General features: G+C 46.6%; 1 protein-coding gene and 1 pseudogene across 4 annotated transcripts in view; both read left to right on the top strand.

Moving 5' to 3' along the window:
- Dnaaf9 (dynein axonemal assembly factor 9) overlaps window positions 1-17,707 on the top strand; it is a 134,988-nt gene that overhangs the window by 102,034 nt on the left and 15,247 nt on the right. For all 3 annotated transcript variants that reach the window (XM_087188716.1, XM_013070696.3, XM_004840711.4), the window contains exons 28-29: window positions 4,766-4,891; window positions 6,619-6,656. In XM_087188716.1, the coding sequence (XP_087044842.1) occupies window positions 4,766-4,891; window positions 6,619-6,656 (164 nt within the window). The remainder of the gene's footprint in view (window positions 1-4,765; window positions 4,892-6,618; window positions 6,657-17,707) is intronic.
- Window positions 14,238-17,236, top strand: LOC110348320 (BTB/POZ domain-containing protein KCTD15 pseudogene; annotated as a pseudogene). Its single transcript, XR_015441985.1, has one exon. The product of XR_015441985.1 is annotated as a BTB/POZ domain-containing protein KCTD15 pseudogene (transcript).

Below are 17,707 nucleotides of genomic sequence, written 5' to 3' on the forward strand. Positions count from 1 at the left end.
TACCCAACACCCAAAATTAAAGGAGGAAAGGGGTTTTTTTGGCTCACCATTTGTAGATCTTTCAGTCCATAATAGCTGGCTCCAAAGCAAGGTGGCATGGTGGAGGGGCCTCACAGAGGAGAAGTAGTCATGGCAGGTAGAAGGCAACAAAACAGTGAAGTAGTGAAGCAGCAGCCCTCTTTCTGCCCCTTATATTCTATCCAGGCTACACGCCTTTAGAGTGGATAGCACTCACACCCATGTGGGCTTTCCCATTATGCACACCGAGAACTATGCCAAACCAATCAGTGGACTAATTTAGTAATCATACACTCTTGATCCCAGCATCACACAGTCTAGATCCAGCCACCTCTGAAAAGCCCCACCTGTAACCACATGAGGCTTTCGGGAGACATCTAAACGAAAGCCATGACAAGTGGTATAGAACATAATTTACAAATACAGTATAAATAAAACCATGAAACGTGAATTTTTATTTTTATTTATTTATTTATTTAATTTTTTTTGGTACTGGGGATCGAATTCAGGTCCTTGCGCTTGTGAGGCAGGCAGTGAAACACTGAGCTAAATCCCCGGCCCAAAACTTGAATTTTTAAAAAATTAATTTTAAGAAAGTTGAAGGCTATATTTGGATAGGGAATGTTATAAAGTTATTATTTACAATTATCTATATTAAAAACAAAGTATCTCAAAGCAAAAAATTAATGTAAAACATGGCCGGTCACATTGTAAACTTAAAGTGCAAGCATAAAACAGCCCAGCCAGGCGTGGTGGTGCACACCTATAATCCCAGCATTTGGGAGGCTGAGACAAGGAAAATCACTAAGAGGCCAGCCTGGGCTACATAGTGAGTTTCAAGATCAGTTTCAACTGGGGATTTAGCTCAGTGTGCCACTGCCTGCCTCACAGGCACAAGGACTGGAGTTCAATCCCCGGTACCAAAAAAATAAGAAAAAGACCAGTTTCAAGAGGTGAACTACATACATAGTGAGACTCTGTCTCCAAAAACAAACCCAACAACAACAACAAGAGCCCAGAGGATGCTTGACTATCTTTTGTGTCAAAGGAAAATTAAGTCCTTCTGAGTTTTGTTTTAATGTGTTGGGTTTTGTTTGTTGTTTTTGTTGTTATTGTTTTCAGTACTGGGGATTAAACCTAGGGCCAGCCTTTTTAATTTTTTGAGATACAGTCTCTCCGGAGATTAGCTCAGTGGCACTGCACCTGCCTCACAACCACAAGGTTCTGAGTTCAATCCCTGGTACCAAAAAAAAAGAGAGAGAGAGATACAGTCTCACAGAGTTGCCTAGGCTAAGCTCCAACATTCAATCTCCCTGCCTCAGCCTCCCAATATGCTGAGTTAACAGGCATATACCACACTGCCACACTGACTTGTGTTGTTATTTGTTTGTGTTTGTTTGTTTGTTTGGAAACAAAGTCACTATGTAATTCAGGTTGGTTTTGAACTCACTGTGTAGCCCAGGCTGGCCTCAAATGTGATGATCCTCCTGCCTGGCCTCCCCAGTGCTGGGATTACAGGCATGCATACACCACCACGCCCAGTTTTTTTGTTTTTTTTTGTTTTGTTTTTTGGTACCGGGGATCGAACTCGGGTCCTTGTGCTTGTGAGGCAGGCAGAGGAACCACTGAGCTAAATCCCCAGCCTGTGTTGTTATTTCTAATGAAGAGAATACTGGCAAGAAAGAAGCAAACAAAGAGCAAGTTTTTAACTTTCATTCTGCAGTTGGGACACTTTAGCCGAAGAAATCTGGTCCAAACTCTACAGCTTGAGCCTGGGCTTCCTTCTGTAGCCAGGGATTCTCTAGTCTGAAAGCCATTCCCAGGTGGATTATTAGGAGTGCCAGGGGAAGGAGGAAACAGGATTCCTGAATGAGGAGGTGAAAGGTTAGGGCCTTCTTTTTTGGAGCAGTGCACAGATGCACAGACCTCACAAAGGAGCCTTGGACCAGTTTTTCTCTCCAGCCTTTGCCATTGAAATCAGTGAAGGTTAATTGAATGCTCTGAATACCTGGAAATTCCTAGCTACGATCTCTAAGTAAAATCCAGTTGTATTAAAATGACTAGAATCCTTGCAATTAATGAGTCTACTGCTTATATTGAACTTGGAAAATCAAAGGCCTCCAATCACTTATGATGGGAGTTAAATCCATTAAAAATGTCTACAGGGCTGGGGATTTAGCTCAGTGGTTCCGCTGCCTGCCTTACAAGCACAAGGACCTGAGTTCGATCCTGGTACCAAAAAAAAAAATGTCTACAAAGAGCTTTGGAGCAACGTCCAAGCATTGGTCCCACTTAACAGGTGTTCTGCTGTGCAGCCTGGCAGCACCTGCAGCTTGTGAGGCTCTCCAGGCCCAACCAGGCAATGCTGTGGGAAGAGCCCCATGTGGCCACACACAGGCCAGGCAGGGAGAGAAGCCAGGGAGCAGAGGTGTCCCTCTGAAGGTCCCTGTACGCCAGGCCGGGTGAGGGAGCTCTGCCTGCTACCTGAGCTCCACTAGTTAGGAGGACAGGCCAGACCTGGTAAGAGGGTAAGGGCTGTTGTGGTCTGGATTAAAGCCAAGGGCCTTCCACAGATGATTTGTTTGTAAGGACTTGAGAAATGGCTCAGGAAGCCAGGACTGTAGCAGCAACCCCTGCTGCCCTCCCAACGTCCAGGACAGACCCAGGCTCATCCCATCTGCAAGGCTGATCATGAAGTTTGACTTGCCCTCATAGAACTAGGCCTTTTGGTGATAGGTCAGTCGGGACAACACTGTTCTCTTCTACTAGATGAAGCAGTTCTGTCTCTAGTTAGAGTAGCCAAGGGCCTGCTGGGGATCGAACATCTCCCCTACTCGAGGCACCAGAGACACAGCACTCAGCAACTACCTCACATTTGTACTGTGGAGAGTCAATAAACAAATGAGAAAACACACAAAAAAAATATAAGGAAAGAAGAAAAGAAAAAGAAAAAAAATGAGAAAAGACAACAGATGAAAAAGACACATAAGATAAAAGAAAAGATAAAGGGCCAGGGATTTAGTTCAGTGGTTCCGCCGCATGACTTGCAAGCACAAGGTCCCGAGTTTGATCCCCAGTACCAAGAAAAAAAGAAAGATAGGATGTGTAGCTGATGATCAATGCTTTGGAGACAAATTTCGGGGAGGAGGCAGAGCAGGGAAGGCTGTCAGATGATACAGCATATTTGAGGCCAGAGGATGCCTTTCCCTTGAGATGCCACTTGATGTAGCTCAGTGGTAGAGCACTTGCCTATCATACATGGGCCCTGGGTTTGATGCTGAGCACCACAAAAACAGTGATCAAAAAAATACCACTTGAGCAGAGACCCCAAGGGAGATAGAGAGTAAGCCATACAGGTATCAGAAGAAAAGAACATTCCAGACAGAGAGTACAAAGGTAGAAGTTGCTGAGCATGGTGGTACACACCTGTAATCCCAGCACTCAGGAGGCTGAAGCAGGAACATCACTAGGAGTCCAAGGTCAGCCTGGGCTACATAGTAAGTTCAAGGCCAGACCAAACTACATAGTGAGACTGTCTCAAAAAAAAAAAAAAGGTAGAAATATGCCTGGCATGTTCAAGGAAGAGCCAGGAGGTCAAAGTGGTTGGATTAGGAGAAAGAACAGGATGATAGATGAAATTCTTCCCTGCCTCGGGGGATCATATTCCAAGGGCTCCCTGGTCCATTGTAAGGGTTTTGGCCTTCACACTGAGATGGAAGCCACTGGAGGGTTTGAGCAGAGCAATGATCATCTGACCAAGGGTTTAGTGTATCCCTGTGGCTTCTGGATTGAGAACAGATTAGAGAGAGGCAAAGACAGAAATAAGAGAGCCAGTTGGGAGGCTATTGGAGTGCCCTAGGCAAGAAATGGTAGCAGCTTGGACCCAGCGATAGTGGGGGAAGTGTGAACAGTGGTCTTTCTAGCTTTATGTTGAAGACAGAAAAAAATGGAATTAATGAAGACTCCAAACAAGATTTTTGGCATAGCATCTGAAAAAGTATTGTCTGCCCTGTTAAGAAAAACAAAGCCATGGAAGGAGCAGGCTTGTGGACATTTGATTGTGAACATTCTAGGTTCTAAGTGAAGATATCAAATTGGCCCTGTAAATCTGGAGTTCCAGGCAGAAGATAGGAATGTGAGTGGTATTTGACATGTGTCTACTGAGTTTCACAGCTCTGGTACTGCTGGGAGGTAAGGAGAAAACAGAGATAGAAAGGAAAATAGACACCAGTAGGACCTCCTATCTTGGAAAACAGGCCAAGGACACTGAGTCCCATCCTCAGAGCTCCAGAGTTACCTGCAGGTGTCCTACCTCTAGGGTAGGCTGCCTTTTCTATTCACTTATGCACAGTTTTGAGAACTAACAGAACTTAGAAATGCAGAAGTACTTTTTGGTTCCCAGGGCCTTGAAATCACACCAAAAACCCAATCACATGGGCCAGGCATGGTGGCACACACCTGTAATCCCAGCACTTGGGAGGATAAAACAGGAGGATCACTGCAAGTTCAAGACTAGTCTGGGCTACACAGCAAGTTCAAGGCCAGCCTGAAGTACATGGCAAGACCCTGTCTCAGAGACAGACAGAGACAGAGACAGAAACAGAGAAAACAAACCCACCCACCCAATTGCAGGCTCTTTCTCCTTTTGATCTTCCTTTTGTCCTTGCTCACTCAACCACTTACTGCTCCCCTCTTCCCCCACTTTGCAGCCCCAGCCAGTAGATTAATCATTCTCTCTTCTCCTCAGCTACACAGATGTTATTGATGTTGTTCAGGCACTGCAGACCCATCCAGATGCAAATGTCAAGTCTTCCTTCACCATTGGTGCCATTACAGTGTGCGTGGATCCTCTAAGCTGCTACATGGAACACAGGTAGATGCTTCTGACCACCTCCAGCCCACAGGATGTACTGTGTTTACACTCATAGTGACTTGCTCCCTGCCCACCAGAGGGCACATCTTTATGCATCCTTGCGTCTACTAAGTGCTCCGTATTCTTTGATTAATTTAAGTCCTCAAAAGACAGAAAGACAGAAAGAAAAGACAGGAACTACAGAATATATATTTAGCTTTTGTGAGGGTAGGAACCTTTCTTTTGTGTGTGTGCCCATGGTACTAGAGATTAAATTTAGGCTCTTCTCATTGAACTATATTTCCAGCTCTTTATTTGTTTTTGTAATCTGAGACAGGGTCCTGCTGAGTTGCTGAGCCAGGTATGACTGGGCTCAAACTTGCTATCCTCCTGCCTCAGTTTCCCAGAGTGCTGGAATTACAAGCATGTGCCATCATGCCAAGCTAGGAACCATTTCTTTTTTTTTTTTAATTTATTTTTTGGTACCAGGGATCGAACTTAGGACCTTGCATTTGCAAGGCAGGCACGGTGCCACTGAGCTAAATCCCCAGCCCCAGGAACCATTTCTGTTTAGTGATTAGTATGTAGTAAGTGCTCACAAAGTATCTGTTGAGGGCTAAGGGTGTAGGCCAGTAGTAAAGGACTTTTCTGACATCTATACAAGGCCTTGGGTTGAATCCCTAGGACTGTAAAAAAGAGAAAGAAAGAAAAGGAAAGGGGAAAGGAATATCTTTTGAATACATGGCTACTCCAACATGTGTGTATTAAGTGTCCTTGATTTTTTTGTTGTTGTTTTTGATTGTTTTTTTTCAACTGTTTGTTTTTTGAGACAGGGTCTCATTATGTAGTTTAGGGTAGCCTCGAACCCAGGCAGTCCTTGTGTCTCCGCCTCCCAAGTGCTGAGATTACAGATGTGTGCCATCATGCCCAGCTAAAGATTTCGGTGGTTTTGTGTTTTGTTTTGTTTTGTCTTTTTTTTGAGACAGGGTCTCACTATATGGTTCAGGCTGCAGGCTGGTCTTGAACTCACTTTTTAGTCCAGGCTGGCCTTGGACAATCCTCCTGCCTTGGTCTCCTGAGTGCTGGAATTACAAGCATGCGCCATCATGCTCAGCAATTTATTTTAAATAAATAAGATGTAAAAAGGACTGAAGATGATTATATAATTTATTTAATTAAAGAAATATAGCTAAAATTATGTAAATATGGTTTATGAAATATAAAAATATAAATAATAGAATCAGGGGTAAGTAGTAAGAAGTATGAGTACATGTATTTCCTCATTTTTCAGATTGAGAGATCAGTAAATCAAAGTTAGTTGCTGAGTATAGTGGCACATGCCTATCATTCCAGCAATCAGGAGTCTAAGCCAAGAGGATCACCGAGAGTTCAAGGCCAGCCTGAACTACATAGTGAGACCCTGTCTCAGAAAAAAAAAATCAGTCAATCAAAGTTAGTGATTTGCTCATGTTTTAGATATTAATGAGAAATTACTTCTGAATTCCTTCCAGAAAGTAACATACTATAGTGATTTACTAATGCTCTGTTGCAAAAAAATGCTTTGTTGCTTAGCTCATGGTGCACATGGTTAGAATAACAATTATGGGAACTGACCAAAAATAAAGTTATTAGCCAAGTATGGTACTGGATTGAACCCAGGGCTTTCAAATTCAGTCACATTTTTGTGGGAAATAGTCACTGACAATTCTCAGATGAATGGCTTTAACATATTTCTTTTTCTCCCCTAGATTTCTCTTCCCGAAATGTCTTGACCAGTGTTCACAAGGTACGAAATGTGCTTTACTTCTTGTCTACCTACATGCCTTTCACATTCTACTCAGATCCAATAGAAAGCAAACAAAATTAGTCCAGGGGAGACTTTGACGTACTATTTCTTTTATCATATTTGGTAGACAGATTTCTTCCAAGAGCTTGTCCTTTTTTTTTTGGTACCAGGGATTGAACTCAGGTCCTTGTGCTTGCGAGGCAGGCAGTGGATCCAAGAGCTTATCTTTTAATGGCAATAAACTGCTACAACAGTACCACTCCTGAGCTCGTCTGCTCCAGCCTTGTAGCAAATAATCAGTGGACTGAGTAGGTATTCCTGTCCGCTCTATCAGCAAACTTTTGATAGACATCTCTTGTGCCAAGAGAGCAGGGTTTGGCCCATCAGGGCCTGTGTTCCTTAATACTCACCCCCTACACACGCTGGAATTTTCCACATCTCTTTGAAAACATTAGAAAAATCCTTCCATCCTGCAGGTTGTATTCAACCTTCCATTACCCTACTACCTAGTAATCCTGGAAGCAGCACTTTCTAGTCATATAATCTGTGATACCAGGAGATCCAGAATAAATTGTAAGTTCCCTGCAGTGGTGATGAAATGCTTATTGTTGTCAGGAGCTAGACCTGGAGGCTGGGCTTCCTGAGGCAGCCCAGCAAATAGAAATCTGATGGAAGAAAACAACTTGTTCTCCTCAGCACAGTTGTGTCCTGTTGATCCCATTGCTAGTCTGCAGGGAGCAGGGACAGCATCAGCAGCATACCAGTTCTGTTGTCTTGAGAAACAGGGTGGGTGCTGACTAGGGCCGGAGGCTGGTCCCCAGGGGGAGAAATACGTATATTGGACTGTTCTACCAGGTAGTAGCTTTTAGAGACCCCTCTTAATTTCCAGATACTGCACCCCAGAAGCAGAGTATGGAGGTTGACTGGGTCTGCCCACAGTGTCACCCAAGTAGAAATGACACTCTCTTTTTTTTAAGAGTAAGAAAAATTTATTGAAAGAAAAATAACTTCTGTCTAAGAGAGACAGAGGGAAACTAGAAGGTGGGTTACCGAGATGATACTCTTAAGGAGACAGTCTTAAGGAGATTTTGTGGAAGTTGGTCAGTACGATCTGGTGGCAGACTAGATGTGGGGCATGAGTTGGAAAAAGAGGTATCTAAGATGACTCCTAGGTTTCCAGCTTTAAAGACTGGGAAGATTGGCAGTACCTGGCCTTGAAATAGAAAGCACAAGAAAATAGGTCTAGGATAAACCAAGGAGGGCTGTCTGATCCTAGGTTACATATTTCGAAATCATGGTCAAAGCCAAGGGCATGGACTATAGTTAACCAATTTCCAGGTGTGGAATTGAAAAGATCAGAAGGCCAGGGATGTGGAGAGAAATGGGAAATCCAGGACACAAAAGAAGAAGGAAAAAGCATTGCTTCACACATCGAAAAAAGAGAAAGATCAGTCAGGTTTAATGCTCCAGAGACCTCAAGGGGAGGAGAGAAGAAAGCCCATTGGCTTTGCAAATATGAAGGACACTAGTGATCTCAACAAGAGTGTTTAAGTGGACAGACAACGGCTAAAGCCAATTCCATGTAGACTAACAGCCAGCCAGTGAGGCACTGGAAGCTAGCAAGTGTGAATGATGTATTAAAGTATTTGGGGCTGTAAAAAAAAAAAGATGATAGCTAGAGGAGGATCCTTCAAGAAGTGTTATTTTACTAGGCATGGTGGTGCACAACTGTAATCCCAGCACTCAGGAGGCTAAGGCAAGAGAATCTCCATGAATTCAAGGCCTGCCTGAACACATAGTGAGACCTTGTCTCAAAAAAACCCATCAAACAAAAAAGAGAATTGTGATTTCTGATTTACTTCTTCCTCCCAATTTGCTGAAGAGAAATCTGTGTCCTGGAAGAAGGAGCCACTAGGCTACATAGAATTGCTTCTTGGCCTTTTGGCTAAAAAGTGTACAATGCTAGGTGGAGGGAGTTCTGGGGGTCCAGAGCCCAGCCTGGGAGTGAAAGTTGACTCAAGAAGTGATATCTTCCAGGGAAGTGAGAAAGTGTTTGCCTGGTTAATGGTGCTGGCCAGTAGTTGTGCCAAGACTTGCTGATCTGTCCTAGGCCCTCCCTCATTCTTCTAAACATGGGTGCCACCTTCTTGTTGGCACTTTCTCCCTCAGTGCCCCTCTATATTTTTGCATGATGGTCAGGCTTCCCTGACAGAGAGCACTTAGAAAATCCCATCTTCATTGTCCATGAACCTACCATAGCCCTGGGCCTGTATCCCAAGAAAGAAGCCCCTGTTAGTATGGCCTAAGGGGTTAGGCCAGTTGTGGCAAACCATGGCACTCATGCTACAGCCAGCTGTTATCATTGGAAGCGCTAAAAGGTTTGCCATCCCTGTGCTTAGGGCAAGATAAGCTTAGCTCTGGCACTTGGGACGCATATTTCATTAACAGCGCCTTCCAACTCATTGTTCAATAGCAACGTGTGTCAAATTCTGGGCTTGTATAAAGCTAGGGATATGAGCAGATGATCTTGAGGCCTTCTGTGCTGTTTTCTAAACTCCAAGAGACTTGTGGAATAACAGTGATTTGGCAAATGTTTTTCTTTTGCATCCGGGCAATGAATCCTATGGACTAGCCTGAATTGGGCATGGTCGACCGGTCTGGGAAGAAGAGGGATAAAATACTGTTGGTTTCCGTTTTCCTCACTTAGAGAAGAAGATGAGATTTGATGTTTCATTTGGATGTGGGATCTATCACATATCGGTGGACAAATGCTTCATGTTCCAAGGGAGCATATTGCTTCCCTTTGCTTCTGGTCATAAGTCAGTTTCCCTGATTCATTGCTTTTAACAGCAAAGGATTATTTTACAATGAGAAAAGGACTGTGTTGTAACCAAAGATGATGTGTGTGTCTTATAAAAATCCAAAAACATGTTAGCAATTTCAGGGCTTAAACAGCTTGCAGGACTCATTAAAATGCTGGCCTAAAAGCAAAGTGGAGATATTATACTACCATGAACTGCTTTTAGAAGTTCCTAGAGGCCAGGCATGGTGATGCATGCCTGTAATCTCACCACTCGGGAGGCTGAGGCAGGAGAATGGCCACAAGTTTGAGGCTAGCCAGGTCTACATAGCGAGACCCTATCTCAAAAAATAAGTAGCTTCAGGCCCAGGGATTTAGCTCAGTGGTTCCACCACCTGCCTCGAAAGCAGAAGGTCCTGAGTTCTATCTCCAGTACCAAAAAACAAAAACAAAAACAAAACAAAAAAAATAATAAGTAGTTTCTATGGGTAAATGAAGTGACCTTCATTTTCTCTGAGGTTGCTGGAAGCTTTTAGCCCAGTCCAGGACAGTCCAACCATGAGAATGTTTCTTGGCTCAGGAATGGGCCAGGCCAGACTGCCTGCTCACCTAGAGCCTGCTGTGGTGAGGCTGCTGTGGGTGTTCACTCCTTCACACCAAATAGGAGGACGCTGTGGCCCAGACAAGATGCAAGCACTGTCTGTGGCCTGTTTACCCTGTGCACCAGGTCTCTCTGCTCTACCTGCCTCACAGATGGCATTTCCTCTTGGCAAGCAGCAGTTTACGTAGCCGGCCTAAGGAATGCCGGGGTTTGTTTCTCTGTAAAGCGAAGTCTCTTTTCTTTGCCCAGTCGCTGACCTAGAATGCCAACCCTACAGCATTTGTCTATACGGTACATCTGAGGCAGGCACAACTTGGGACAGGATATGTCCTTCAGAGACCTAGAGCTCAGCCTTTTTTTTGGGCTCGCTTGGCTGTGCCTATGACCCTGCTGCCCTGCTCAGCTGAGCACACTTGTGCTAGTCTGGCTCTCCCATTTCTTTTGCCAAAACACAGAGTTGCCAAGCATGGTGGCACAGACCAGTAATTCTAGCACTCAAAAGGCTGAGGCAGGAGGATTGCCATGAGTTTGAGGCCAGCCTGGGCTGCATAGTGAGTTAAGGCCAGCCTGGACTACAGAGTAAGTCCCTGTTTCATAAAAACCAGAAAAAAAGACGACAAAGATACCAGTCCCCACACCTTAATGGTTCTTCACTCAGCCTTTCTTGGCTCCTCACTGCAGGACCCACCACACTATTACTGTTTTCCACCACTGGGAGTCTCCTGGGCCCCTTACAGCTTCCAGCTGCCTTGTCTGCCTTCCCCAACATGGGCTGAGTGTTTGTTCCAGAATCCTGTCTGCTTGCCGGTGGTGCTGCATTTTGGGCATGGTCTTCTGACCTTGCCCTATTTGGTTTCCAGAGGCTCCAGTGACTTCCTGTGGATGCACCAAGGCATGGGATTCTGGAGCCAGGCTCTCTAGGCACCTCCATAGTAGCCTTGCTAACTGGTAGCTGGAGCACAGGTGTCACTAGTGTCACTCATTGAAGGCTTCACTGGCACTGGGAAAGCTTCGGAAAAGAAAGGGTGTGCTGTGAGCCTTTTTAAAATAGAAGAAACAGGGCCGGAGATTTAGCTCAGTGGTTCCACCACCTGTCTCACATGTGCAAGGACCCGAGTTCAATCCCCAGTACCAAAAACTAAACTAAAATAAAATGGAAGAAACAGGCCAGGGATGTAGATCAGCAGCACAGTGCCTGCCTGGCAAGTGCAAGGCCCTCACTTCAATTCCCAGTACCAAAAATGAAAACAAAACAAAAATAGAAGAAACAAGCCGCTGAGGTGTTCACCATTTGAATTCCCTGGCTACTCAATCAACATGAAGACCTACAGGGTAAAGATTTTGAGTGTGGGAGAAGCACTCAAGAAAATGTGATACTGAAGACAGTTTTGCTAGCTGGATATGGTGGTACACGCCTGTAATCCCAGCACTCTCGGAGGCTGAGGCAGGACAATCACAAGTTTGAGGCCAAACGGCGCAATTTAGCAACTTTGTGAGATCTTGTCTCAAAATTAAAAAATAAGTGTGGTGGCACAGGCCTGTAGTCCCAGCACTTGGGAGGCAGGAAGATTTCTGCAAGTTCAAAGCCAGCCTGGGCTAATGAGTTCAAGGACGGCCTGAACTACATAACAAGACCCTATCTCAAAAAAACAGGTGGGGGGACAGGGGAGAAAACTCTGGGTTCAATCCCCCATACTGCAAAAGGAAGGGAGGGAGGAAAGGGAGAAAAAGAGTGATTCTGTATATGCCTATATTCTTGTACACCTGGAGATGGGAGCAAATGTGCCCAAACTAGCGATCAGTAGTTGTCTCTGGGAGAAGTAGGGCTCAAGGCACCAGAGGAAGAAGGAAGAAGAAACATTTTACTAAATATGTTTTTGGACCTGATAAAATTTGTACCACATATATGCATGTGCACACCCCATTAAGTTTTGTTTTGTTGGGCCGGGGATTTAGCTCAGTGGTTTCGCTGCCTGCTGCGCAAGCGCAAGGACCCGAGTTCGATCCCCAGTACCAAAAATATATATATATTTTGTTTTGTTTTGTTTTGTTTTTATACCAGGAATCTAACTTAGGGCCTCATGCTGGCCAGGCAGGCACTGTACCGCTGAGCTACATTCCCGGCCCAAGTCTTAAAAACCTTTTCAGGGCTGGGGATTTAGCTCAGTGGCTCCGCCGCCTGCCTCGCAAGCGCAAGGACCCAAGTTCAATCCCCGGTACCAAAAAAAAAAACCTTTTCAGATGACTGTTTGCTTAGACTTCTAAGTGGAAAACTTGTGAAGTGTGAGTGCCTCCAGCTTAGATGATTGGGTCAGGTTGCATGTCTTTTATTATATTTAGTTCATTGATTGATCAACAAATACTTAACCAAGAACCTGGTCTAACCCAAGCTTGGGAATAAGGGAAGCTTTTGAAAGAGGTGCTATCAGCAAGTTGTCTGTCCTGAAAAGGAGAAATTGTCCAACAAAAAGAAGGGAAAAGATGGTTCTTGGCAGGGGAATGAATACCTGATGGCAGCTAGAGTGTGCAGCAGGGCACTGAGGAAGTACTGCATGGTAGATAGGTCAGGCAAGCAAGAAGTCTAGAGACTAACCATCAGTACTTGGAACTCGCTGAGATAGTTGAAGTAGGAAAATGACAGGCTCAGATTGATGTCTTTGAAGGATTATTTTGACTACAGTGGAAAAAATGAACTGTGAGCCAAGCATTGTGGCACACGTCTGTGATCCAGCACCTACCTGGAAGGCTAAGGAAGGAGGATCATTAGTTCAAGGCCAGCCCGGCTACATAGTAGGGCCCTGACTAAAAAGAAGAAAAAAGAATTACAGAAAAGGAAGTTTGGAAGTAGGGACTAAGCAGTAGCATAGCAAAGAGAGTAGTGGTCTGACCTGGGTAGAAGGTAGCAGGGATTGAGTGAAGGATGGGTCAGAGATTTTAGTACTCACCAAGCTTCCCTAGGTAAGGGACAGTGTGCAGGAGGAGAGGGCTCAGGTTTGGGAAGCCGGACAGACAGTATACCTTTCACCAGTCACCTCATGATGTTAGAAGAGAGCTACTGAGAACCTCACCTCCTTAACGGTCTCTCAAGTGCTGTCCGGAGCCAGAGGGCCTAAGGGGAGCTGTGCAGATACTAAGGAGAGTGGGACTCAGGTCTCAGAGACACAGGACACACAGGCGCCAAGCAGTGAGGAAGCAGGTTCTGTCCTCAACACTGCAGCAGTGAGCTCTGGCTCCTGACAGTCCTGGGTCTCAGTCACATTGCAAAACACTTCATGTGAGCTTTATCATCATTGTCACATGTCCCTGTTGGCATGAGCATGTCCAGTCCTTGTTTCCAGTCTTGAATGGAATGCATAACAGATGGGGTTATGAGGTTACAGTCTGTCTTTAAAGTTTGCAGCACCTTTTTCGTAAGTGTTATTGGTGAGAGGTAGGAAGTATCAATAATGTCTCCCTCAAACCACAAGCAGGGAGGCAGGGATCCTGGAAGTTGCCTTCAAGCTTACTTATTGTTGCTCATCTAAACCATGAGTTTAGCCAGACATTGGTGGCCCAAGCCTGTAATCCCACACTCGGGACACTGAGGCAGAAGGATCATCTTGAGTTCACGCCCAGCCTGGGCTCCATAGTGAGTTCAAGACCAGCCTGAACTGCACAGCAAGACTGTCTCAAACCAAAAAAATTATTTCTTAAGGAACTATTCAGAGCCACGCGTGGGGGCCCATGCCTGTAAATCCCAGTACCTCCTGAGGCAAGATCACCGTGAGTTCAAGGCCAGCCTGGACTACGTAGTGAGATCTTGTCTCAAAAAAAGGGCTGAGAGGACTGGGGATTTAGCTCCGTGGTGCCACTACCTGCCTCGAAAGGTCCTGAGTTCGATCCCTGGTACAAAAAAAGGGCTGGGGATTTAGCTCACTGGCACCGAACCTGCCTTGCAAGCACAAGTTCCTGAGTTTGAGCCCTGGTACCAAAAAATTTTTTCATGAAACACATATGAAGATGGACTGGATTCTTTTTATATTAAGGAATTTATTAATCATTGCTTTGTAGAGTCCTTATACTATCGGGACACATACTAAAATATGGATGAAGGGAGGAGGCGCGGGGAGGGCGGGGAGGGGAGGCCCTGGCCCGGTGCTCCGTGCCGCGGGGGGCCACGCGAAGCGGGTGGGGGGGAGGGTTGGGGTCGAGAGAGAAAGTAACTCCTGGAGGAGACCGGAGCGACCCACGCAGCGAGCACAGGAGGCGAGGCTGCGCACGGGCACACGAGACCAGCGGCTGCGGGGGTGGGGGCTGCGGGCTGCGCCCGAGTGCGATCCACCGCTCTGGCTCCGAGTGGTCTCGGGAAAAGGTCGTTGTCCAGCACCTCCTCGGCAGTGGTCTTGGGGAAAAGGTCGTTGTCCAACACATGCGTTTGTCCAAGGGAGCAGTGGAGATTCGGGTGGAGGCGTAACCCCTGGGGCTTCCAGTGATGCTCTGGGCAGCGATAGAAGCCTAGATGCCTCACCGTAAGGAGCGGCCGAGTGGGTCCTCGCTTCACACTTAGGGCAGCGCCGGCACCACGGAGGGAGGAAACATGTCCCGGCTGTCTCTCACCCGGTCGCCTGTGTCTCCCCTGGCTGCCCAGGAGATCCCACTGCCAGCTCAGCTCACCACGTCCAACGCACCTGTGCACATCAATGTGGGTGGCCACATGTATACCAGCAGCTGGGCCACACTCACCAAATACCCTGACTCCAGAATAAGCCGCCTCTTCAATGGCACTGAACCCATCGTTCTGGACAGTTTGAAACAACATTATTTCATTGACCGAGATGGGGAGATTTTCTGCTATGTCCTGAGCTTCCTTCGGACGTCCAAACTGCTGCTTCTGGATGACTTCAAGGACTTCACCCTGCTGTACGAGGAGGCGAGGTACTACCAGCTGCAGCCCATGGTACGAGAGCTGGAACGCTGGCAGCAGGAGCAGGAGCAGCGATGCCGCAGCCGGGCCTGCGACTGCCTGGTGCTGAGAGTCACACTAGACCTGGGGGAGCGCATTGCGCTCAGTGGCGAGAAGGCCCTCATCGAAGAGGTCTTCCCCGAGATCAGGGATGTCATGTGCAACTCGGTCAACGCCGGCTGGAACCAGGACCCCGCGCATGTCATCCGCTTCCCTCTCAATGGCTACTGCCAGCTCAACTCTGTGCAGGATGTTCTATAAAAATGGCCCAGGGTATTTTCAACCAAGTGTACTTCTTTTGACACCCAGAGTCTGACTTTGGATTCAAATTAAACTCAGGCACCAGGAGAGGTCCTGGAAAGGCTCTTCCAGAGGGGTTTCAGTGTGGCTGCATCCTGTGGAGGTGGCGTGGACTCCTCCCAGTTCAGCGGCGTCCTTTGCAGGGAGGACCGGAGACCACAGCCCACCCCCCACTGCCGTCCGGATGAAGCAGGAGTCCCTAGACTAGGCCCTGCCTCAGTGCCCACCTAAGGCCTCTTGGCCCTGGGATCACTCCCAGAGACCTGGAAACAGTGCTGGGGAGTCCTGCCTATGTGTGCTTAGCAGTGGGCTCGACAATGAGGGTGGGGCTGAAGGGTCCACTGCCATCCTGGGGGCACCAGGCCTCCAGGTGTCATGGCAACAGAGTGTGGGAAGCCAAAGGTGTGCCCACCGAAGGACTGTTGTGACCAGAGATGGCATGGCCAGAACTCCACTGCCAGCTGTCCAGTCCCGTGGCTCTGCGGTCAGGTGCAGAGTCCTCTACTTGCTGAGGCAGAATGAGCAAAGGCACCCCCAGCTATTCCCAAGCAGCTGTTTATCCTTCTCCACGAGTAGCAGACTCTTGGCAGGTCTCCTTGTGTCGGAGATGGCTTATTTTTCTACAGTATTTAAAATGGAAGTAACTGTCACTGCACAAGGCAGCAGAGCCACCAGGGACCAACGCTTCTTCATCTGGTGCTCAGTTCTCAGTCAGACGTGCAGCGGGCCCACGTGTTGGATGAGCTGTGGGGCCCTGAGGCCCAGGCACCTGTAGAGCTGGGGCTGGGGGCCAGATGTGGGCATAACAGTGCTGCAGGAGCTGAAGCAGGGGCTGCAAGGGGCCGGGCTTCTGGGAGGAGGAGGTGGTGGGAGGGGATCAGATGGCTCTCATGACCATCTCAGATCCTCTCCTTTGCTGCCATCCAAGGCTCAGGCTGCACTTAGCAGGTCTGCCATCCAAGGCTCAGGCTGCGCTCTGCAGGTCAAGTGACCTGCTCATGCCCAGGAGCTCCCAGCCCTGTCTGTGTGTGCTGTGCCTGGGCTCCTGGAGAAGCCTGTCCCCACCAGGACCAGCTATGGGGGCTGCACCTTACCTCAGGAATGGGCCTCACCATGAAGGGGCCCATCTGTCAGCAGCATCCTCTGGGTCCCCAGCTCAGGGAGCCATCCCCAGCTCAGGGAGCCATCCCCAGCTCCAGTTTTCCCACAGTAATATGCACATTGAGTTTTAGTTAAACTTGTTATACTAGCCTGATGGTAAGGCCTGGACACAGGCATACCTAGCGCTCTTGACCCTGGATTCCAGTGAGGACTGACCCTGAGGGGCTCCTCATAGACCTGCTGCGTCCCAGACAACAGGCTCAAAGATGGACACCTTGGGCCTTGTCATACTTCCCACATGCTGGCCCCTCCTGAATGGAGAAAATGCAGAGGACTGGTGGGTGGGTTACCTGGGCCAGCACCCTGTGTATAATGCCTGTAGACTTGTATATGACTCCTTTAATATTGTAAAGATGCTGATGTACAATTGTCGTGTGTTTGTGTAAACACATTACATTCCTAGTTCATGCCATAAATGATGCTATGAAGCAAAAAATAAAATAAAATAAAATATGGATGAAGAGCTGGGGATTTAGCTCAGTGGTTCCGCTGCCTGCCTCGCAAACACAAGGACCTGAGTTCGATCCCCGGTACCAAAAAAAAAATAATAATAATAATAAATAAAATAAAATATGGTGAAGTAGTTGGATATCTAGGGTTGACTTCAAAATCATCCAGTAGGGAGGCAGGAGAAGAGTTAGAGTATGGTACAAATGAAATACAATTAGCCAGCCAGGCATGATGGTGCATACCTTTACTTCCAACACTCTGGGAGGCTGAGACACAAAGATCACAAATTTAAGCTAGCCTCGGACATTTCTGTGACTTTCTGAGACTTGTTTCAAGGTTGAAAAAAAAGCACTGCAGCCAGGCATGGTGGCATATACCTGTAATCCTAGCACTTGGGAGGCTGATGCAGGATTGCTGTGAGGTCAAGGCCAGCCTAGGCTACATATGAGTTCAGGGCCAGCCTGAATTACAAAGCGAGACCCTGTCTCAAAAAAAAAAACAAACAAAAAAGCTCTGCAGATACAGCTCAATGTAAAGACTCTGGGTTCAATCCCCAGTTACCCAGTTGACTATCAATCAGTCAATAAATAAGATTAGTCAATTATTGATAGTTCTTGAAGCCAGGTAATGAGCGTTGATTGTATTTTTCTTTATATATATATATATATATATATATGTATTATATATATATATATATATAATATATATATTTAAAATTTCACAATAAGAAAATAAAAATTATAACAGACATTTAAATGATCTTACACCAAAATTGTGTATGTACTATGATTATAAAT

Source organism: Heterocephalus glaber, unplaced genomic scaffold (assembly GCF_053883595.1).
Source record: "Heterocephalus glaber isolate CG9 unplaced genomic scaffold, H.glaber_assembly_v1.0 deba00001532, whole genome shotgun sequence".
Lineage (NCBI taxonomy): Eukaryota > Metazoa > Chordata > Mammalia > Rodentia > Bathyergidae > Heterocephalus > Heterocephalus glaber.